Here is a 25,776-nt window from a genome sequence, read left to right as displayed (position 1 = left end):
CTCAGGGTCGTACACGGAGACCCAAATTAAGTCCCCGGTAATGACCCTCGACTTGAAGGACTGGTCATCCACAGCACGCTGATGGAGTTCTTGGCAGACTTCAGCCTTCCTTTCTGGCTCATTACAGCATAGCCTTAAACTTGCTAAATCTTGCTAATCATTTCATGCACAATTTCATGTTTGCTCTTTGTTCTAACTTGCTGTTCACAATGAATTTGCAGACGTGGTAATGTGGTCAGATTAGCAGCAGTTGCACAGCTCCCGATGTACTCAGAACAATGTCTTTTGGCACACTAATTTATGAAGGTCGGTGCTCCCTGTGACTTTGTGTAGCCGTGTGCTGCAATCTGTTGGCGTGTTCAAGTCAAGTCAAGTCAAGAGGCTTTTATTGTCATTTCTACTATACACAGTGGTACACAGTACACAGTAAAAATGAGACAACGTTTCTCCAGAACCCTGGTGCTACACTAAACAACAACAAACAAAACAACATAGAGCTACAACACAAGCTACATAAAGATGACAAATCTAGTCTCGAAACTTTCTGATACCACCGCACATATTTGTTTTGTTTTGCCTTTTGTGAATAGTTTTTCATTAACTAAAGGAGGAAACAGTTTTAGTAAACTGAGTCCATTCATGTTTGTTAACAGTGGATCTATAATAATCTTAGACCTTTAGCTAATTTTTGAGTTGCTCAGGAAGTCCAACTAACAGTAAGAGACTCCATAAAGGACTTTTTTTTCTCTCTTTTTTACAATGGACATTGTCTCAAAGCTTTACAGAGATCACACGGTAATGAGGTTGTATAAAAGAATGTAAATGTATATTGGCAATTATTTTGTTTCTTATAATTGTTTATACCTGATGAGTGAGCAAGTGGTGACTGTGGTGAGGAAAAACACCCTGAGATGGTATGAGGAAGAAACCTTGAGAGAAATCAAACTCAAAAGGGAAAACTTCTCCTCATCTGGGTGGCATCGACTGTCCATTCACCGTATTTCCATTGTTGAGGTGTGCAGTAATAGGCGCGTAAAATACAGTCCAAAACAATCCTTAAAGTTCTTTTTAAGGAACACTGGTCACTGGAACCTCAGGAGGATGTTTTTTTGAAAATAATTTTTCTCATGCTCTTGGTGTCACCCAAATAAGGACGTTTCCCTTCTGACTTTAGTTCCTCTCAAGGTTTCTTCCTCATACCATCTAAGACATTTTTCCCTGCCAAATTTGCCCCAGGCTTGCTCATCAGGGATCAATACACATAAATTTTAATATAAGTGAACTTTTGTTCTATTATTCTTACATTCTGTAAATCTGCTGGGAGACAATATCTATTGTTAAATGCACTATAGAAATAAAATCTTACTGAATTGTCTTAAATCCTAGACCTCCCTCATGTCTCTGTTACCTTCTGGCTCTCCCTTTTTGTAAAGCTCTCAAAGTTAATCTTGCTAGCTTCCACCCTAATTACACTGTAGAGTGAATTTATGCTATAAGGTAACAATAAGGGCACCCAACAATTGACGTTTCTCTCACTTCCTGTTTTCCACTTTATCTCAGTCTGTAAAGCTGCACATGCCCATCAGGCACCAGTGATCATATCCCTTCCATCTTTCTGGGCCTGCCTGGTTCATTCTAATGCTCTACCTCTGGATGGAGTTTAATAAAAGTTGAATATATTATATTATATAACATATTAATTATATGTTTACATTATATAATATACAGCATATGTTTGAATTCATAAAATTTTGCAATGATTATTAAATGTGTTTCAGGAGGAGCTATGGGGGACGACAATAGAGTCTTGCCTAGGGTGCCAAAAAGACTACAAATAGCCCTGTAAGCAATCCCAGACACTACGCTTGTCAATCAATTTATCACTGAAAGCCAACAAGTGAACGATGAACTAATGGCAAGGCAAAAATGTTAAATTGTGCATGATTTTTGACACTACAGTTATTTATTAACCAAACTGAATCTTCCTCACCAGGTCAGTAAGCAGGTCCTTTGTCCCACGAATTATCAGTACAGCCACCAGAGGCAGCATAATGATGTACCATGCAAGAGTCGCAATGGCAGGAATACACTGGAGAGCAGAGAAATAACATGTTGAACTGAACATTTGCAGACAAAATTATTATTATTATTATTATTATTATTATTATTATTATTATTATTATATATTATATAATCCTGGGCATGCCATTAATATTCAACTTTTAAAAAGTTAGGACGCTGTATTAATTAAATAAAAGGAAATGATTTGCAAATCTCATAAACACCTTTTAAATTCACAGTTTAACATAGAAAACATAGCAAATGTATACAATTACTTTATTGTTTTTGTACCATTATAAATAAATATGGTAATTTTTAAATTTGATGGCTGCAACACATCTAAAAAAAAGGGATGGGGCAACAAAAGGCTGATTGAAGTGTTGCTATAAAAAAAAACCTGGAGGAACATTTTGCAACTAAATAAGCTCACTAGCAACAGGTCAGTAACATGACTGAGTATAAAAAAGGGTATCTTAAAAAAGCAGAATCTCTTAGAACTAAAGATGGGCAGAGGTTCACCAATGTGAGGAAAAGTGCATCTATAAATTGTGGAGCAACTACAAAATAAAGTTTCTCAACCTAAAATTGTGAAGACTTTGAATATCTTCAGTTCATAATATCATTAAGAATTTCAAAGAATCTGGAGAAATCGCCAGACAATCCCAGATAAGGGTGAAAATCTATATTGAATGTCTGTGATCTTTGGGTCCTCAGTTTGCACAGCATTAAAAACAGGTATAGCTCTGTAATGGAAATCACTACATGGGCTTGGAAACACCTTCACAAATCATTGCCCTTGAACACAGCTTTCCAGCTTTGTAGAATTTGGGGATATATGACCAGATTCTCATTATCACTTTTTAATTAATGTACCACAATAGCTATATTATATCTTTATACTGACCAACACTAGTGTGTATATCTAGGTATATATATATATATATATATATATATATATATATATATATATATATATATATATATATATATATACACAGTATATACAGTGAGGAAAATAGGTATTTGAACACCCTGCTATTTTGCAAGTTCTCCCACTTAGAAATCATGGAGGGGTCTGAAATTGTCATGTCCACTGTGAGAGACACAATCTAAAAAAAAAAAATCCAGAAATCACAATATATGATTTTTAAACTATTTATTTGTATGATACAGCTGCAAATAAGTATTTGAACACCTGAGAAAGTCAATGTTAATATTTTGTACAGTAGCCTTTGTTTGCAATTACAGAGGTCAAACGTTTCCTGTAGTTTTTCACCAGGTTTGCACACACTGCAGGAGGGATTTTGGCCCACTCCTCCACACAGATCTTCTCTAGATCAGTCAGGTTTCTGGCCTGTCGCTGAGAAACACGGAATTTGAGCTCCCTCCAAAGATTCTCTATTGGGTTTAGGTCTGGAGACTGGCTAGGCCACGCCAGAACCTTGATATGCTTCTTACAGAGCCACTCCTTGGTTATCCTGGCTGTGTGCTTGGTCATTGTCATGTTGGAAGACCCAGCCTCGACCCATCTTCAATGCTCTAACTGAGGGAAGGAGGTTGTTCCCCAAAATCTCGCAATACATGGCCCCGGTCATCCTCTCCTTAATACAGTGCAGTCACCCTGTCCCATGTGCAGAAAAACACACCCAAAGCATGATGCTACCACCCCCATGCTTCACAGTAGGGATGGTGTTCTTGGGATGGTACTCATCATTCTTCTTCCTCCAAACACGTTTAGTGGAATTATGACCCAAAAGTTCTATTTTGGTCTCATCTGACCACATGACTTTTTCCCATGACTCCTCTGGATCATCGAAATGGTCATTAGCAAACTTAAGACGTGCCTGGACATGTGCTGGTTTAAGCAGGGGAAACTTCCGTGCCATGCATGATTTCAAACCATGATGTCTTAGTGTATTACCAACAGTAACCTTGGAAATGGTGGTCCCAGCTCTTTTCAGGTCATTGACCAGCTCCTCCCGTGTAGTTCTGGGCTGATTTCTCACCTTCTTTAGGATCATTGAGACCCCACGAGGTGAGATCTTGCATGGAGCCCCAGTCCGAGGAAGATTGACAGTTATGTTTAGCTTCTTCCATTTTCTAATGATTGCTCCAACAGTGGACCTTTTTTCACCAAGCTGCTTGGCAATTTCCCCGTAGCCCTTTCCAGCCTTGTGGAGGTGTACAATTTTGTCTCTAGTGTCTTTGGGCAGCTCTTTGGTCTTGGCCATGTTAGTAGTTGGATTCTTACTGATTGTATAGGGTGGACAGGTGTCTTTATGCAGATAACGACCTCAAACAGGGGCATCTAATTTAGGATAATAAATGTAGTGGAGGTGGACATTTTAAAGGCAGACTAACAGGTCTTTGAGGGTCAGAATTCTAGCCGATAGACAGGTGTTCAAATACTTATTTGCAGCTGTATCATACAAATAAATAGTTTAAAAATCATACATTGTGATTTCTGGATTTATTTTTTTAGATTATGTCTCTCACAGTGGACATGCACCTACGATGAAAATTTCAGACCCCTCCATGAGTTCTAAGTGGGAGAACTTGCAAAATAGCAGGGTGTTCAAATACTTATTTTCCTCACTGTATATATATGCATTTCACACCTAGGCCTTCAGTGATGGCCGTGACAATCCACCTCTTATTCCACCTCTTAATACCATCATTATGATGCCATAGAAACCATCAAAATTATACAGAAATGCAGTATGACAGAAAACTGCATTAGTTATCGAATGCAGTGAGAATGAATGCCAATACTGAAGCAGGTAACCCAAAAAACACAGTTAAACGAATCTCCTTTTACTGCAGCCACAGCTGCATTACCTGCATACTTTTGCATTTTCTATCATGTAGAATTTGTACAAAAACGCACAATTTGCATTAAATTCGCAAGAAAAAACGAATGACTATGTAGCAATGCACAGCTCGAACCAAGTTTAATGATTACATGTCCGTGGTGGGTCTTATCAGCAAGAACAGAGAAGAGGTGCAACAACTAGCAGCCTGGTGTAGAGCCAACAACCAGTTTCTAAATGTTGACAAAACCAGAGATGGTTGTTGCCTTAAGGACAGCACAGAACGGCCATTCTCCACTGAACATCGATGGATCCTCTGTGGAGATCATCAAGAGCACCAAATTCCTTTGTGTTCATTTGTCGGAAAACTTCACTTGGTCACTCAACACCAGCTCCATCAGCAAGAAAGCCCACTGGCACCTCTACTTTCTGAGAAGGCTGAGGAAAGCCCATCTCCCTCCCTCTATCCTAACTGTGTTCTAAAGAGGAACCATCAAGAGGATCTTGAGCAGCTGCATCATTGCCTGTTTTGGGATCTGCACCGACTCGGATCGTAAGACTCTACAGAGGATAGTGAGGACAGACGGGCCTCACTCTTCTATCACAGACATTTACACCACTCTTCATCCGCAAAGCCAACAGCATTGTGAAGAGGGTGTGGGTTCACACACTCCTCACACACACTTTTGACTCTCCTACCATCAGGAAAGAGTTTCCGAAGCATTCGGGCCTCGCATCCAGACTATGCATAATTTTTTTCCCCTCAAGCCATCAGGCTCCACAAAACACAGTACTGAACTGTATCCAACTTACTCAACTGTATGTTACTCAACTGTTACAATCTAAACTCAAACACACACTCATTCTAATAAAAAAAAAAAAAACTAATTCTAATACTCATTTAAATTCATATACATCCATGTCTTCAGAACCACCCATTTTATATTATAATCATATTAGACTGATAACATGCTGTTTTGCACCTCTCGCTTTGCTTTTGCTGTTTTTGCACACCATTGTTTATGTTTACAAGTGCACTCTTGTTTATAGTTCTCTTCTGCACATTGTACAGTAGGTTTACTGGTCTGCGCTATTATGTGTTTCAAGTTATCTGCTCTGTCTTGTATTGTCCAGTCTTTTGTCTTGCACTGTTTGCACACAATGCACTTTATGTGACAAGGACACTTACTTTAGTCCTTAGCTCTGTGTTAAAACGTTACATTTCACTGTGTATTGCATAAGTTATATATGGTTGACATGACAATAAAAGCTTCTTGACTTGGCATAAAAACCATAATTCTTAGGGTTTCTGTGGTTTCCATGGTAAACTGCATCTGTAGCAAACTGCACAAGCTTAAATATATATATGCATGGATTAGTAGTTGTTGTTTTTTTAATGACTGACAGAGGAGTAGAAATTGATTCGGGCACAGACACACTTGCAAGGACATTTACAAGACGGACTTTTCAAGAGAAGCTCGACATCGTGAGGAAAAAGTTCGGCCAAAACAGTTCAAAGGAGTTGTTTGGGAAAGGACTTTTTCACGAACTATTTATACTTTTGCTTTTGCAAAAAAACACACGTTTCAAATCCCCAGGAAAAATGTAAATAAACTTTCTTTTGGCTTCTCCCATTAGGGGTATTCACAGCGTATCATCCGTATTCACAATCCGCATGTTTGATTTGGCACATGTTTTTACACTGGATGCCCTTCCCAACGCAACCCTTCCTATTTATCCGGGCTTGGGACAGGCACTAAGAGTGCACTGGCTTGTGCAACCCTAATGGCTGGGGTTGCTTCCCTGACTGGGGATCGAACCTGGGCCGCAGTGGTGAGAGCGTGGCATCCTAACCACTAGACCACCAGGGAACCGTCCCAGCAAAAATGTAAATGCATGACATAAATGCACAAAAAATGCACAGGGTATTTTATGAGGTTTATATTGATTATTAACTTTTGATGATGTATGCAGGCGGAGCAGCTGCGGCTGCAGTGAAAGGAGACTTGTTGAATTGTGTTCATTGGGTTTCTTGCTTTATTAGTGCCATTTATTCTAACTGCTAGAGATACCTGTGCTGCAGCGCTCTGTTATACTGTGTTTCTGTACAATATTGATAGTTTATATAGTTGTGGTGTCATAATAATGATAGTGTTAAGAGGTGGATTAATTTAGGTCACACCACTGAAGGCCTAGGTGTGAAATACACAACCCAGCACTGCTATTCTAACTGTTGTTAAACCACTGTTCAACTTCTGGAGACAAAATTTTGAAAAATGTAAATTACTGAAATAAACACACACACACACACATACACACATTACATGTAAAGCTCCAATGTTATTTTTCATTCATTTCCATTTCAAACACATACCTGCATGATTACAACAAGGAGAAAAAAGAAGTTCGCTGCACGCTGAAACTGCTCATACAGGTTACGGGGCAGGAAGGTCAATGGAGTGTACTTATTAGTGCGCACGATATTGTCCTGGTAGAGGCAACCAAGAAGAGAAAGATTTAGATTTAGAACAGCAGTTTAGTATGTTGTGGTTGACTGTGTGCTGTCACTAGTCATTTCCATCCAGTGAATTATTATTTAAACACACATTTAATACAAAAGGTACAAACATAAAGCGAGATTTTATTTGTGCTTACCGAATAACGCTTTTTGTGGCAACCCAGGAACATCCTGCGTCCTGTGGACTGCTGAAAATAACGGCATTTGGCTTGCACCTGCCAAGTCATACCTGAAACAGAAAGAGATTTCTGCTGATTTTTGTATCATTTAATTTTTTGGGACAAACTTTTTTATTTAACATAAGTCTAAATGCCGCAAGTCGCACAGCAGGGGTCATAGCCCCATGTTTGAGGATGGGTTTGGACTATAATAAATATTAACAGTCTACTACAATGGCTCAGAACCACAGGTTGCATTTAATCACCTGTCACTGTGTACCTTTCAACAATAATGAACTATAATCAATGGACAATCAGTGCCAACCAGATGACGATGGGTTCCCTTTTGAGTCTGGTTCTTTTAAACTTTTCTTTCTCATGCCTTCTCAGGGAGCTTTTTATGGCCACATTTGCCACTGGCTCAGTAATTGGGGACAAACACAATTATAAGAAATGGATGGATGGATGGATGGATGGATAGTCAGCTAAATAAAACAAGATAGATAGATAGATAGATAGATAGATAGATAGATAGATAGATAGATAGATAGATAGATAGATAGATAGATAGATAGATAGATAGATAGATAGATAGATAGATTCGATCGATCGATCGATCGATCTTAATAGTAATTGCACAGGTACACAGCAATGAAATGCACTTTGGCATCTACCAGAAGTGCAAAAACTAGCAATTGTACAAATAGACAAGTGCAAATAAATAAGTAGTATCTGTACAGCATGTAATATATATGTATATATGTAAACATATGTACAGTGAATAAATATAAAGGTTTTAGCAGTGCAGAGATGTGTGGACATTGTTGAAAAGTACAACTAAATGGTTCTACAGCTATAAATAAATGAACTCATTACCGCTTTATCTGTGTAAAGCTGCTTTGAAGCTGTTTGTTAAAACTATACAAATTAAAGTTAACTGAATTTAATTGTTTTATTTTCCTCTGTTGAACAAACTAGTGTTGTGTCTCAAATAATATACTTAAGCACAATTTTAGACGGCTGGTAAAAAACGCTAACTGCTTTCCCATTTTAGTTTGAATTAGTGGATGTGTTAAAAAGAATCTGCTTTGCATGCAACATTTCAGAGTCATCAAAAGATAGAACAGAGCGTTTATGTGTACACAACACTTTTAACCATTTTACAATTGGATTAGGAAACCTAAAACACAGTGATATTTTAAATCCATGAAGTTACTCAGCAACACAAGAACTTTGAGGATGGATTTGGAATGTAATTAATATCAGAATGATATTAAAATTATAAATAACAGACTACTACAATGGCTCAGGACCACAGGTTGTATTTAGTCGCCTATCACTGCACACATTAACAATAATGAAGCCGTAATGAATTGACATTTTGTGGCACCCAGATGAGGATGGGTTCCTTTTTGTGTCTGGTTCCTCTAAAGGTTTCTTCCTCACATCATCTCAGGCAGGTTTTCCTTGCTACAGTCACCAGTATCTTGTTCATAGGGACAAGCTTATAATTATAAATAAATAAATAATATACAAACTTATACGTTCTTTGATTACTGCTTTATCTGTGTAAATCTGTTTGAGAAAAATGCTATACAATTTTTTTTTTTTTTATAAAAAAATTAAATGACATTTTTAGCTTTGACTTTTCAGCTGTAAAATATGTTTTTTAATTCCACTACGCTACTGTACCTAAGTAGATTTTTCTAGTATCAGTACTTTACGTCACTATTTATTTTTTCGGACAACTTTTACTCGTTACTTTTACTTTCACTCATTACATTTCACTTTTCACTTCTTACATTTTAAAACCAGGCTTCTTTATTTAGTTTTAATCTATTGGATTAATTTTTTTGTACGCTTTCACTCTTTTCAACTGTTTTCGGTCATTGCACGGCTTTTTCAATCTACCACTGGTGTATCATTTTCTGGCTCTCGCACACGACAGACGTAGACTAGTTTACATAGCTAACAATGAGCAGGTCTCTGCTTGTGTTCTATATGGTGAATGTCCAGCCTACATTCATTAGGTAACAAAATTAGAAATTTGTATATTAGTTTTATTAATTAGGGCTGTCAAAATGAACGTGTTAATAATGCGTTAGCTAATTAGTTTTAACGGCTCTAATATTATTAAATCAGCACCACTTTTTTTTTTTTATCTTACAGATAAGAGCAACATAGCATTCAATTTTGTAAAAGGGTCTGCTTTTATTTGTATACAAATAGCAACTTTATCAAATAAAGAAAACAGACAGGGGTGCTCTCTGCTGCATCTGTCATCTCTCTTCACAGACACACAAATAAAACAACCTGAATCTCAGTGAATATTTGCATCACAGTCATAATAAATATATGTATAGAAAACTCAAAATGTCTAGTTTCAAATAAACCAATCCACATTTAAAACAAATATACTCTGAATATGTAATCTGTATGAAAGTTAGAAGAGGTACATTTTCTCCGGTATCACCTCATTAATCGTCCGTGCAAAGGTTCCATTCGGTGTCCTGATGATTTACGTAACTTAAAACATTTACAAGTATATTTTGTTTTCATGCTCTATGTTGAGTTTGGTTTCACTAATAATAAACATACACTCGCATAAAGCATCCATATTTGTCCATGCGCATGTTGATTAGAGTATTAAAAACTTCAAAAGCATGAATTTGAGGTTCATTAAGAACAAATAAAAATGTGTGATTAAGTTGCAATTAATCGTGAGTTGAATCGGGACAATCATGTTAATTAAATGCGAATAAATATTTTGATTGATTGACAGCCCTAATATTAATATAACATGACATCCAGTTGCCAGCATGACACTAAGACAGGTAGTAGTAATGGTTACTTTTTACTTAAGTACATGTCAGAACCCAAACTTCTAGTATAGTCAGTACTTCAACTTTTACCAGAGTATTTTAAAACATGAGTATCTATACTTCTACTTAAGTAAAGGAAGTGTGTACCTTTGCCACCTCTGCTTCTGGTTTACCACCATACAGTATGTATTATTTTTCTTTATCGACATGCACTTGTGTTTTGTTTTAAGTATTCTTTAAATCTGGATGTAACAGCTGATGAGAAGTAACCCTTCAAAAATACAGCTCCTGATGATAAAAGATTGCCAAATATTGCAAGATCAGCTTTCACACTAGGGCAATTTAGTGCAAGGAAGGTTCCATAGATTTTTAGTCACTTACATTTCATATACACTACTCTCATGATAAAATGTTTAAATCTTGAAGTAAACGATAAATCTGGATAAGAATGATCCCAGCGTGATCCAAACTGATAATTCAATTATCAATAATTAATATCCATAGTAAATTATTAGAAATAATGCTTCCTATAGTACAATGAACCTGATTCACATGTGTAATTAGCAAAATGCCCTGTTAGATTAAGCTCACTGGGGAGTTTCAACAACAAACACCTTACCTGGCAATTGTTCATAGCTGTCACATCTCAAGAGGAGACGATTTCCTCACTGCTGTCTCCAGTGTCTTACCCAGCTCATTTAAACAGTTACAATAATACAGCAACAAGATTTCATGAAACCTTAATGACATTACCCAAAGCGGTAGACTTACATTTACGCCATTCGGGTTCTTCCTCATCTGTCTTCCCCATCTCTCATGGATTCGGATTTGGATTGGAACTAATTCGTTAAACAGTTTCTACTATGGAAAAGGGACGGGCTTGCACCATCATAAACAGGAGGAGCGTGGAGACAATCCATGATGCAGGTAATGCAAAAACACCAGCCCTATATCCCAAGAGGTCAGAGATAGAACAGTGGAATACTAAAAAAATCACCCCACCCCACCACGCACAACCACACACCACCACAACCCCAACCCAGGAGCTCCAATAGTGCTACAGTGAACAATCACATGCTCGTGAAAGTTAAAAAGTAAAGATGGCAACCAAGTAAATATACAATATATGTTTAAAGAAAAATAAATGCTATGTATAACCACATACTGTATATAGTAATAAAAACTTACACACTGGTGGTTGGTGGTGATATTTATTAGGATTGCTAAGACCTAAATTAATCAAGATCATAACAGGCAGCTGCAAATGTTTAATTTACAAAATAAATGTACAATTAATGTTTCTGTCTGGGTAATTTTTACTTTGTACTACACTCACCTTTTAATTTTTCCCCCAAACACATTTCAAAAGGAACTACATATCGTTCATATTTATTACACCAACAACTGAATCCATAACAACACTGCTGTTGACCTATGATAGGTGCATCCCCAAAGGTGGCTGAAAATGATTAGCCCCAATACACACCTTCCTGAGAGGATGCTCAACCCGGTGGAATCACATGACACATCTGTCACTGTGGCTGTGTGTGAATTGCATTGTGGTATTGGTGTGTGTGTTCAGTTCGACAAAATACGAAAATAATCTGCAAATATTCTGTACTTTCTCTATAACTTCCAAACAAATACAGAGCAAAAATTAGATAGTGCCAAAGCCAGAAGTGGCTTTTTATTGGCAGTTTAACCATATATAGTTGGTACAATACACTGTGAAGAAACACAAAGTTCCTCTAGAACCATATGCTACATAACAACAGAAACCTGCATGATATAAGAGGAATATCTACCACTACACAGAAGTACATCAAATGTATTTCTGTGTAAATGTAAAAAAATTGTATCATGATGCATGTTTTTTTTTTTTTTTACATATTTGCATCAGTGAAAAACAATTTATTTAGATATAATTATCAGTAGATGTGCTACAGTCTTATTTAGAAAGTGACCAATAATTTGTCACCAATTATTTTATATGTAGATTGACTTCTCACTAAACGATTTCTCAAGCACATTCTCTCAGCACCACTTAACACACATTATTCTCTTGAAGTTTTTAAAGCTGCTTTAAGACAATGTCCATTGTGAAAAGCGTTATAGAATTAAATTTGAATTTGGTTTTATTTAACCTTTTTTCTTTTATTTTTGCACTACAAAAGGCCTGTTTGTGAAAGGGCCATGCGTTAGAAGTCAAAAGGCATTTAATTAAATGTATAATTTGTTGTCTGATTGAATCAGAGATATAAAATCTAACTATCTGTACTGAATTGCATCATGTTTTGTTTTTTTCCATTGCATTGCATTGCATTGAATCAAAATGTTGAATCAAATCAAAATTGGATCACGCTGCATTGTAATAGAGATGAATCGTATTGCATCGGCAGCTGCTTGATATGTACCTTTAATGTATCATATTGTTGATTATGCATTAATATGCAAATCGCATCGGCCTCAGTTATAGAGATCCACATCCCTAGAGCAAACAGTGCAAGACAGGGACAATTTCTATTGAAGGACAGTGCAGCACTGACCAGTCCACAGTTCTAGCATATGTGCAGTTGTACATGCAACAAAATGTTCATAACTGAAAGGGTAAACTTGGTTTCCAAGTAAGTAGGTGGTATTAATCAATGTAAAAAAAAAAAACAACAACAACAAAAAGCCAGGATTCCCAGCAGAGCACTCCTCAGAGCGTCACACTTCCCCCATCAGCTTGCCTTGTTCCCATATTGCATTCTGGTACCATCTCTTCCACATTTACATCTATGGCATTTTGCAGACTCCTTTTTCCATAGCAATGTACAAAAATGCTTTAGTTTCTCTATCAATTAACAAATTAACACTGGTTCTCTAGGTTTCAAACTTACCGCCAGCCTAAAACTTTGGATAGGAGGAATTATAACACAATATGTTTTTGTTTATTTATTCATAAAGCAAACAGGGAAAATGAGTGCTAGTTAAAGTGTCTCAGGAACAGGTAGGTCTTTATCCATCATTTGAAGATAGGCGGTGACTCGGCTGTTCTCACATCGAGGGGAAATTCATTTCACCACCTCTGTGCCAGAACAGAAAAGATGTATATTTACCTCTAATCCTGAGAGATAGTGGGCCCAGTCGAGCATTGCTAGAAGATCTAAGTCAGTGTGGTGCAGTGTGTGGAGTGATGATTTAAGGCAATGCCTCAATGGTACATTCACACATACACAACCCATCTTATTTGCACATAGTGACATCTACGAAAATGCAGGGATAGCTTTGAATAAGGAATTATCAATCAGAGTATAGCCTGAAGAACGATTAAAATGGTAAATGGTTGGTAAATCTTTTTATTCTAAATGAAAAAAATACAGTGTTTACAATCAGTGTAAAGCCTGAAAAATAGAAGTGAAAAATATTTTGACTCAATTTATTAAATATATAATAAGAATAACTAGAAGGCTAAAGCCTTTGTGTTGATTGACAGAACCCAGTAAAAAAGCATAGTCATTTTGGCTGCTATGGGACTACTAGGCTAATCCAGGTGTTAATCCAGAAACTCAGTTCGTTGCTATGGTATTGTTAGCTGGCTGTCCCAAGTGGCTACTGTAGTGTTCCTAGAAGGTTATAATATAATCCCAGTTGGTTGCAAGGTTGTAGCTACTTGGTTGCTAAGAATGTTTTCTGAGAGCTTCCTCTTGTACAACAAACTTAATTGTTACACGTACACATATAGCCCATTTTAGAGAAACTGTGTCTAATCCCCATGTGGTAAGATCAAGGAATAAATACACTACAAGATCCAGATATAATCTTATTGCAGTTAAAATGTCAAATAAGCAAACACAAAAGTTCTAAAGTTTTTACTTCTAAATATTAGAGGGTTTTTAAATCAGAAAACAAAGAAGAGCTGAAAAGTGTCCAGAGAGCACTGAGAAAGAAGATCAGAAAAGGAAAAGCTTGCTACAGGAGGAAGATGGAGGATCAGATGCAGCAGAACAAAGTCAGCGGTGTGTGGAAGGAGCTCAAAACCATCACTGGTCATAAGGAGCCCAGCTCTCAGGCTAAGGGGTGACCAGAAGTGGGTCTTAATTTATTCTTTAACAGATTTGATCAGCTACCCTCCCCTGCCCCCATCCAGTCCCCCCTGCTGCAATCCCCCTTCTCTGCTTCCACAGAAAGCAGCTTCAGCCCCACCCCTCTCTACACTGCTATCAGCTCACAGTCAACACACAACACGCCTAACGCCCCCCTGCGTAGTGCCTGTACCAAAGATGTCGCGCCAAAAAGACTTTGGTGACTACTGACCAGTAGCACTGACTTCGCATCTGATGAAGACAATGGAGAGACTGGTGCTCACTCATCTCCGACCTCTGGTGAGCCCATCAATGGATCTACTTCAGTTTGCCTACCAACCTGGCATTGAAGTGGAAGACGCAGTCATCTTCTTTTGGAGTGCAGGGAGCGCTACTGAAGACCATTTTTGACTCTGCGGTGGCCTCAGCCATATTCTATGGTGTGGTCTGCTGAGGCAGCAGCATCTCTACTGCAGACAGGAAGAGACTGGACAAGCTGATCAGGAAGGCCAGCTCAGTCCTGGGAATTCCTCTGGACACTGGACAGGAGGTGGGAGAAAGGAGGATGGTAGCAAAACTATCATCATTGCTGGAGAACGTCTCTCACCCCCTGTATGAAACTGTTTCATCGTTGAGCAGCTCCTTCAGTGACAGACTGTTTCATCCTAAGTGTCTGAAGGAGCGTTACAGAAGGTCTTTTCTCCCTGCTGCTATTAGACTTTACAATCAAAGCTGCTCCCAGTAAACCAGTCACCATAAGACACACTGTTATTACTGTGTAATAATACCACCTGTGTGCAATATTACCTGCAATACGTGCATAACCAATTACCAGTGGTCTCTTTTTTCCTTATTTGTATTTATACATTGTGTTGTGAATATACTGTATACTATAGTGTGTCTATTCTTTTAAATATTTGCATTTATTTTTTTCTTTGCTGCTGTAACAGAGAAATTTCCCCACTGTGGGACGAATAAAGGTATATCTTATCATATCTTATTAGATCACTCGCACCCAAAGCACCCCTAGTAAACGAGATCATCAGAGATTAAAATCTCGATGCACTCTGTCTCAACCGAGACCTGGATTAAACCAAATGATTTCATTGGTCTAAACGAGTCTACACTGCAAGGATTTGCATGAGCATGAGCCCCATCAGACTTGTCATGGGGGTGGTGTAGCCACCATTTATAATGCCATGTTTAAATCATTTTAAATGTTTGTTCTTAGATGTTGTACTTTAATACATACATAGAAAACCACTACTATCTCTCGCTCTGGCCACTGTGTATAGACCCCCAGGGCCCTACGTTGATTTTGTTCAGGAGTTTGCTTGTTTTCTTTTAGACCTCTTGGTCAATTTTTATAAAGTGCAGCTTGTAGGAGATTTTAATATTCACATAGTAAATACTGACCACAGTTCCTGCCCCTCTTCCCTCCGCGGATCTTCCCACTTCGTCCAGGTCTGCCTCTGGATAGTGTCCTCTTCGATTTGAGGCCACTCTGTGCAGCTGGGGACGGTTTCTCATCACCTTCTCTATTACAAGTCCACAATGATTGGGTAGGTGGGTCCACACATTTTTTATTCATCTTTAGCATATCTGAATTATTATTTGTAAGGCTCAAGTCGTGTGAAAGCAGGACCCATGACAATTTTGAAGGTACTCTTATGGGGGAAAAAAACGCAATTTGCAGCATTGCTTCCTTGTCAACCGTAATTCTACTCACAAGCATCCTATTTACTTATTGGATCTTCAGAATTTCCTGTCTCTCTATCAAAAATACCAATTGAAAACAAAATTTTATATTTAATATTTGGGTTAGCGGTGGGTCTAACAATGCCTGCAACCAGTTATCATCCAACACAGGTCCAAACACCTGCACAAATCTTTTGAGTTCAATTTGGCAATTTATTGAGTTTATAGTTTTGCCGTATTTTAAATTCACAGCCTGTACTATACAGCGTTCCTAAGCATACATTGTGGAAGGCCTGGTGACATACAATCAGAATAAATGCAGCTATACTTTTGTTTAATGTAATATTGTGTAGAAACTGTACGTTACATTGTTATATGGTAAAGGCCTACTTCCTGTTAACGATAAACAGCTTCTTCTATATAAACAAAGGCACTGCTGCCAATCAACACCAGAATGCTATGAGAATATTTGACAAAAACGATGAATCGGTTGACATCTAGTTAGTAGTGACGTCACCTGGCCACTTCTCTCTATTTAAAGGCCCTGAAGTAGATTGTTTTTCTGGTAAGTTAAAGTCTTTGGACTCTCTAGCATGGACATGCTGGTGTCTTTGAAGTTCACTCTTTCGCTTAAAACTCTTTTCACACTGGGAGCAGCGATGCGACTTCTCTCTCGTATGGATGCGTTGGTGTTCTAGGAGAACTCCTTTCGAGTAAAACTCTTCCCACACTCCGAGCACTGGTACGGCCTCTCTCCAGTATGAATGCGCTGGTGCATTTGAAGGTTGCCCAATTGAGTAAAACTCCTTCCACATAGCGAGCAATTATAAAGCTTTTGCTGCACGTGAAATAGCTGGTGTAGTTCAAGATCAAGCTTCTGAGTAAAGCTCTTTGTACACACAGAGCATCGATGCGGCTTCAGCTCTGCGCAAATCCGAGTAAATCTACCCAAGCGTTGTGAGCAGTGACTCGGCTTCTTTACCGTGTGGACGCGCTGGTGCCTATGAAGTTCATTCTTCCGGTAAAAACTCTTTTCACACTGGGAGCAGCGATGCGACTTCTCTCTCGTATGGATGCGTTGGTGTTCTAGGAGAACTCCCTTTCGAGTAAAACTCTTCCCACACTCCGAGCACTGATACGGCCTCTCTCCTGTGTGGAGGCGCTGGTGTATTTGAAGATAGCCCAGCTGAGTAAAGCTCCTTCCACACACAGAGCAACAATGAGCAACCTTTTGAGGAGGCTTTTCATGCTGCTTCGGTCCTGTGTGAATACGCCGATGTTTTTCGAGAGTATTTGGACCTGCGAAACCTTTTCCACAGTCTGAGCAGTGATGATTTTTCATCGATATTTCTCTTCGCAAAGAGGTATTTGATAATTGTTGTAAATTTGAGCCTTTTGTGGGCTTTAGAATCTCATATTTAACCTTCCCTGATTTCTGAGGTCTCACATGCTGAACATAGTGGCATTTCCTCATGTGTCTTTTAAGGGAAATGTGAGATGTATAGCAAAGAAGACACGAAGAGCAGGAGAAGTTTTGCACCTGATCGCCAGGACGTTCTGGAAGAGTGAAGAATTAAAGAAAACAAAAAATCAAAAACATGAGGTAAATATGGGGTGAGATTTAAAAAATAAATAAATAAAGTACAAAATCACATATGAATTGTGATTTCTTTATTTTATTCGGTAGAAGGTAGATTGCAAATTTATATTTCCCTATTATTTAGCAAACAGAAGAAGACATTAAAATTGTCATATCATGGCCAAAGTCTTGTAATAATCCTCCATTTTCTAAAGAATTGACCAGGGGTGACACCCAAAAAGATTAGATGCTTCGATAGAAGGAGCCTGATTCGACTTCCAATTTGAGTCGAATATTCACAGAGCTGTTATGAAACGAGGATCACGCCATTTTGGTGATATAGGGGTGCCCAATGTCTGATTTCACATAGAACTACCGGTTTTCTCCTAATAAGTTAATATACAGCTAATTTATTAATGTAATAAATAAAAATGTTGAATAAATACAACCGCCACCGTGACATATTTCAGTTTTACTCTCCACGATCACAAGAGCATCTTGGTGGCAGGAATTTCAATATTTAACAATATTTGTTTTCATTCTGTTAATTAAGGTTTGATTGTTTTTTTAGTGCATCGATGTTGTGCTGTACTTAGAATTGACAAGAACTGACAAATCTTATTTGACCATGTAAATCCCTATTTGAGGACACCCCTAGAATTTATATTCACAAAACAAGGAATTGTATTTTTACTGTCTACTAAAAGTGGCAGGACCAAGGTAAGGTAGGTTTGGGCCTATAGGCATAGGATAGGCCTGGCAACAGCTGTGAGAGCCAAACATGAAAACTGCAGTAAAGCAAAGAATAATGCAGAAGAGCAGAAACACTACCAACAATCTCCATATTCTGTAAAAAAGTGTACCAAGGCAGTTTCATTAGAGTAGCCGATTTATTGCTATCACAAAGCAAATATTTTTGGTCTAATGAAATTGCTAAATATTATAATATAATTATTATATACAGTGGAACCCGGTTATCTTGCCCTCGGTTACCTCGACAACCCTATTAAGTCGACGTTTTTGAAGTGGAACCGCCAAATTCTCTTTTCTAAGCATTTTGTATCGGTTATGTGGACTTTTTTTTATGTCGCCGAACCCTAATATCTCGAGCACAAGGGGGGAAAAATTTGCCATTTAACGTTGGTTATCTCGGTGCAGCCGCAGAAGAACTTGCGAAAGTGGCGGAAAAATCAAGCCTTACAGATGCTACAGGTGTTGTATTGTATACTGGTGAATCTCTGCTGTTAGTTAGTGCACATATGCCTTTTGTTGTTAAATGTTATTCAATGAACGGGAGGCGAAAGACGCTCTTGGCGGCGCGGAACGTGTGATGACCATCCAAAATCATAGAATTAACACCGGCAGGATCGGGGGGAATCCGCGGTGCGCTTTGGGAAGAAAAGCGCAGCAGTTGAGAGAGTGCCGGTGGGAAGGCACGTACCGGAATTCGCATGCGCGATAACAACGACCGCCATGAACCAACATATACCAACAATAACGGACAGTGAGAGTGTGGAAGTTTAAATAGGAGCTGGTGATGATGATAAACGAGCACCATATGTGCGCGATTGAAGCCGCGGGAGCTTCAGAGAAAGCGGCCGAGAAAGCACCTGACACGCTGAAGGGGGCGTGGCAGGTGGATTCCTGACAGATAAACATGTACTGTATGTATTTTTATAGCATGCCTTCATCAAACAAATCGCGGCAACGCTGTTGTGTAAAAACCCTTCAAAACACGCATGCACATTCTCATTTATTAACGCACATCATGTACATAAAGAAATTTCAAGCACGTTAATATATTGCCGCCATTTTGATTTTCGTTTATCTCGATCATCGGTTATCTCGATGCTTTTTGGCGACCACCTAGGACATCGACATAACCGGGTTCCACTGTATTATAATTTTTATAATAATTATTCATTATGATAATTAATGACTAAATTCACAAGGTAAGGAATTAGTGGGAGTTTCCAAGATTACAGTTTAGTGTATTTAGGTGCATGTGAAACAATCTGAGACAACGTGTCCTTCCTGATATGGACCGGTTACAAATCTCAGGGATGGGACAGCAGCTTTGGAGTTTACTGCCTCTATCATAGCGCCACCATAAGGAGAGACCATTTAGGAATTAGGAAGCAGGGAAGTTTACTTACTATAAAATCAGGTGCAGGCAAAGTTTCTTCATTGAGGTAAACAATAAATACAACACAGAAGCTGCCCTCTGTGTTACAGTTTCAATTTATGAAATATTTATCATCCATTATTCTAGAATTATTCTTGAAAAATATAATCTAAAAAAGAAACTGAGGTTTTATTTTGAAGTGCTACATCATAAGATTAGTTTTATAACCAAATTAATAAATATTGCAGAATCATTAGCATAAACCTTACCATTTGTGGAGTACTTTATATTCCAAAAATCATCCAACGTAGGGCCTAAAGCTTTGGCGTATTCCTCTTCATACCACACCAGGAGCTCCTGACCCGGATTAACAGGTCGACAGCAACGGTACAGTATCTCCCCTCGATATTGAATCGCTACAAGATTTTGCTCTCCATCACCCTGAGCACAGTTCACAAACCTAAGGGCAAAAGAGGCACCAAAAAATGGAGATAAAGACAGAAGACTGTTTTCCATACAAATTCTATCATTAAAGAGTATACAAAGAACCAACGCCAGCCATTCTTCATACCTCATCCAGTTAGCATGGGTCTCTCTCTTGGCATCTATGTATTCTTCATGCTGCCTACTTATGTATATCTGCAAAAACGGCACAGCTGCACTTTATCCATTCAGTCAGCCTTTAAACTAAACAAGCTTTAGACAAATTCATATACAAATACTGGTCAAATAATAATATAAATACTAACGCAAAATAAATCTTTTTATGAAGATAGCAATTTGAAGGAGAAATAGGGGCTTAACTGTGATTTGGCTCTGCAGCTGTTGATTATTTTAGTTATCGAGTATTCTAATATCTAATATCTAATCGGATAAGAAGTACTTTTTCTTGTTCAAAAAGCAATACTAAATATACAAAAGAAAATAAGACGGGTCTCTTAAAATGAACAAGTTTTTTGTTTCCTTTTTTAAAAGAGTACATTTATATTGCTGTATTATCTGGTTCCCTGGTGGGGAACCGCTGCGGCCCGGGTTAGATCCCCGGTCAGGGAACCAACCCCAGCCATTAGGGAGGAGCCTAATGGCCTAACCACGAGGAGGGTTGCTTTGGGAAGGGCATCCCGTGTAAAAACATGTGCCAAATCAAACATGCGAATGATCCGCTGTGGTGACCCCTAATGGGATAAGCCGAAAGAAAGATATTGCTGTATTATCTGTGAAGACTAAACCAATTTAGTGCATTTAACTGCCATATTACATTCATATTACATGCCATATTAACAATGCAAATACAAATATATAAATTTAATATAAAAATCAATTTCAAATTAAAAAAAAAAAAGGTAAACACACTGTACGGTGTTTTCCTTATGTTTTAGTTTAAAATGATCCCAAACTTGGAAACTTTCTGTTGTGTTCTTTGGCCTGAATCTCCTCACCCCTCACTGTTTTCTCCCCGTTCTTCTATTTTTCATTCAAACTTGACAGGAGAAAGTGTGCACCTGTAAGTAAACTTTGGGCATTATTAATGACGCACCACCCGCTAAACTCTGGACCGCGCTGGGGTTTTATTTATAAAAGTGGCGTACGCATGTTTCCAGACCCGTTTTTGTGCGTATGCCATGTGTATGACTGAAACCCCAGCATGGTCCAGAGATTAGCGGGTGGTACTTCAGTAATAATGGTCTGTAGGAAAACACAGTTCTCTGTGTATAGTTATAAAGACTAAACAAAGCATTAAGGCAAATTACTTTTCAAATGTAATAATTTTTTGTAGTCAAATTACTTGAGTTACTCAAGGAATTGTTTCAGTCCTTCTGTGATTTTCTTCAAAGAGAGACCCTACCTACCCACCGACCTACCTACCGTATCTATCTCTACACTGTAAATAGGTAGACAGACAGACAGACAGACAGACAGATAGATACTCACACTTCAGCAACCATTTTATTATATATTCTCAAGGGACAATACTATAGAAATGAAACTTAGCAGTACAGATTTACTGTCCTCTAAAAATAACTCATACAGCTATTATTGTCAAAATGGCTGGCAACAAAAGTTAGTACACCCTAAGTAAACATGTCAAAACAGTGCCCAAAATGGCAGTATTTCGTGTGAGCATCATTGTTATCCAGCACTGCCTTAATCCTTTTGGACATGGAATTCACCAGAGCTGCACAGGTTGTTGCTGGGACCCTCTTCCACTCCTCCATAATGACATCACAGAGCTACTGGATGTTAGACACATGCCGCTTCTTCACCTTCGCTTGAGGCCCACAGGTAGGGGTGTAATGGTAAATTTATTCGTACCGGAATTTTTCGGTCCAGGGCTTGTGGTTCAGAACACACGTGTGCAGCATGCAATCCTTTTTACAGTACGTGCAGAACGTCTAAGTTCCCTCAAGAACATATTAAGTGGCAGACCGTCTCACACACAAAATAAAAATAAACTAGAGTATGCACAGTGTTACTGCACTGCACAGTGTCACTCTGCATTTCAAGGTAGTGAATGATTAAATGATGAAAGGAATGAATTTGTTAAAGTCTTCTAAAAAAAAGAAAAACGTACGGCTTTAGCACCTGAAAAAGTTTCCTCTGTGCTAAACCCTTCAGAGATGTATATGTCATAAGCAGCGCTTTAAGATATATCATTAAGGCATTAGCTAACCTCTGGTTAAGTAACACCTACATGATCATTATTCTCTTCTAACAATGTTTTCAATGTAGACCTTGAAAAGTCATTGACAAATTTGCATGAAATGAATATTATTCCAGTCTGCTGTTAATTTCTCTTGATATGTTTTACCCAAGAGGTAAAGCACAAATTGAGTCAATAAATGTTCAACTTTTTCATATTCTAGTATAAGAAACTTGAAAACATGTAAGGCAGGTAAACTCATTAACTCACCACCCAAGAGTAGCGACTCTTCATGGCTTCCTCTCTGTCCACCAGCTCTCCCTGATAGGGTCCAAAGTGTGCACCAACTGGAATAGTATCCCCCTTATTAAACACTCCCAGGCCTTTATCAGCAATTGCAGACTTCTTAATGTCTAGTCCAGGAGGAAGAGTTTGTCTGGCTCGATCAGCAACACCCATGGGAACATGAGTGTCAGGGATGAAGACAGCTGGACCATGGACCTCACACTTGCTAAAGAAGAAGGATTTGCAAACTTCACAGTCTGCAAAGATGGGGGAAAAAACAGAACAATGGTGGGGAAATGCTGCCCAAAGTGTATTTGATAAGCTTTTTTTTTGTTTAAATAAACGTGCAATGTTTGTTCCAGATTCCTAAAAAAAATGTCATATGACACAAAAACAAGGTGTTGACAGTTGAATGAGTGGTGCTAATCTGTCATATGGTGAAAGGGTGGGACTAACCTGCTGTAAGGTGATGGGTGGAGAAGACCTGTCATATGGTGAATTGGTGGGGCTGACTGCCTGTATAGTGACTGTAAATGGCTAATCTGCTTGAACATAATGGGACTAACGTGCTAAAAAATTGAATGGGTGGCGCTAACCTGCCATATGGTAAATGAGTGGAGCTAACCTGCTGCAAAAAGTGAAAAGGTGGAGTTTACCTGGTGAATGGGTGGAGCTAACTGGCTGTAAGGTTAATAGGTGGAGATAACCTGCCAGATGATAAATGGACATGGCTACTTTGCATAACGGAGGAACCTGCTAAAAAACGTAAATGGGTGGGGCTAACTTGCTGTATGCTGTAAGGTGAATGGGTAGGGCCAACTGACTGTAAGTTGAATGGACATAGCTAATTAGCTAAGGGGACAAACCTGCTGAAAAAATTAATGGGTTGAGCGAAAATGCTGAATCATGCTGGATGGTAAATGGGTGGGGCTAATTGGCTGTAAGGTGAATCTCCTATAGACATGGCTAATCTCCTATAAATGGGTAATGAGGTGCTAAAGTGCTGTAAATGAAATAAGAAGTAGAATAGAATAATCAGTGAGCGGTACTGAGCTCGACGCTGATGTCTTACACAGGAAATCTTGATGGTCGGCTTCTTCCACTTTGACAGAGATAACGTTAGGTGTGTTGCTGATGTTAATTAAGCAGTTGTCAATGCTCAGCTCTAGCATCTCCTCTTTCTTCACATTGCCTTCAGTCCCTCCATCTGAGGTCTCAGCTTTCGCATCTCCACACAGCTAAAGATCCAACAACACCATTTATTCAGCGAAAACATCAACACAACTCAGAGGAGGGAGGAGTAATATTGAGATGACCCTTATAGAAGCACAGTAACTAAAAAACTCAGCTTCCTGTGTCTGTCTTTATTCATACCTTCCAACAGTAGTATGCCTACAAATGTATGCTGTTGCTTGAGTAAGAGCAACATTTTACATAAAAATAGCACATATAAGAAATACCAGCACTCCATGTTAACTAAAATAAAAGGCAGCAAACAGGACATATGCTGATGTGCACATGTCACAAAGTCATTCAGACTCCGGCACATGTAAACACCATATCCGATTAGAGAACATCTCATGTAAACAGTCCACTGAATCTTTTAATCGGAATGATTTTAATCGGTGTGTACATGTAAATGTGGCTAATGTTTACAAACCTATAGATTCTGAATGAACATATAAAAACTGATTTTTCATTTTGTAACAGATGATGAGCGAATTGAATTTAATGCTTATAGACTAGCAATGAATAAAGGCAGAAAAATATAGAAAATTGTGTACAAGCAGCATCATTAAGCTTTACCAGGGAGGGAGCAGAATCAGAAGCCAGAGGCATCCTGGAAGATCGCTGGCTTGCTTCTGCTGAACTCAGTGGTTTTCTTCCTAGAAATAAAAGTAATTTCATAATTGATCACACAGAGAACATTTTCTAACCTTTTCCAATACAAGATCCTTTTTTTTTTTTTTTTTTATGAACTCACTGGCTGCTGGCACTGAAAATTGTTGACCGTTTCATTGGTTTTGCAGATTATTCGGCACCGATAGTTGATTGCTGGAACTATCGGGCAAAAATCCATACTGATAGTTTTTCCGGGTCGCGTTATACAGTACGAGAATGGCCTCTAGTGGCAAATCACAGACACCATGTGCTGTTCATGTGAATTGCCTTTTTTGTTTTTTTACTAATTTTGAATGTTTTTTATTTATTTAAAGGACGATGTTTGCATGGTGTTTGCTGAAGTATGGTACTGTGGCCAAATTCTTTCAGTATTCCTTTCACCCGAAATACGTCTCCAGCATTCCCTGCTCCGAAACAACCCCTAATCATTACACTTCCACCTGTATGTTTGAGGGGATCTGGAAAAATCTCTATCTTACAGAAGTTATCCTGTAAGAGAAAAAAAATCTGTAGAAGTTTTCTAATTCACTATCCAGATCTTGTTTGGTTCTTGCCAAGAAACAAAAGGAACATCTTTGCATGTGTCTCAAAATCCATTAAAGACTAGATGTTTCTAGACTTCTGACAGCCACAGTATGTATTATCAGATTGTCTCTTGGCCCATACTTCTATATGGCCGAATTACAAATACCATTCTCACTTTATAGAACACTTCATGTAGTGCACATAAACAGGATAAAGTGCATTTGAAGTTCAGTTCTGCAGTTTCACTCACCTCGAGATCAGAAAGCAGTTTCAAATCCAAGAAGTAATAAACGCTTTGGGGGTTTTTCACTTCGAGCAAAATTTACTTTGTTACGAACATTTTAAATGGACAAATTATTTGTTTGGATTGGTTAAGGGTTTCATCTTTTTTCATGCAGTTGGAAGAGCAGCTATCAGGCGCACTACCGCCACCTACTGGAGTGGAGCTGCAGGCTGGAGTGCAATGTGCTGTAGAGATGGGAAGATCAGATCGTTTTAATGACTTGAATCTCGTTCGTCAAAATGAACGAATATTTTTGGGGTAATTTATTTAATTTCATTCCTTTAATCAGACATGTTACATTT

General features: G+C 38.4%; 1 protein-coding gene across 1 annotated transcript; it reads right to left on the bottom strand.

Moving 5' to 3' along the window:
• Positions 1-16,326: 16,326 nt before the first annotated feature.
• Positions 16,327-24,924, bottom strand: LOC124390824 (histone-lysine N-methyltransferase PRDM9-like). The gene is given in 8 exon segments (XM_046856871.1): positions 16,327-16,840; positions 16,843-17,691; positions 20,108-20,298; positions 20,410-20,477; positions 22,750-23,021; positions 23,837-24,002; positions 24,571-24,650; positions 24,749-24,924. Coding segments are annotated over 7 exon segments (1,788 nt in total). The 5' UTR covers positions 24,604-24,650; positions 24,749-24,924; the 3' UTR covers positions 16,327-16,631.
• Positions 24,925-25,776: the final 852 nt, after the last annotated feature.

Source organism: Silurus meridionalis, chromosome 9 (assembly GCF_014805685.1).
Source record: "Silurus meridionalis isolate SWU-2019-XX chromosome 9, ASM1480568v1, whole genome shotgun sequence".
Taxonomy (NCBI): Eukaryota; Metazoa; Chordata; class Actinopteri; order Siluriformes; family Siluridae; genus Silurus; species Silurus meridionalis.
The sequence above is the reverse complement of the archived record's forward strand: the minus strand, read 5'-3'. Positions and strand labels throughout refer to the sequence as shown.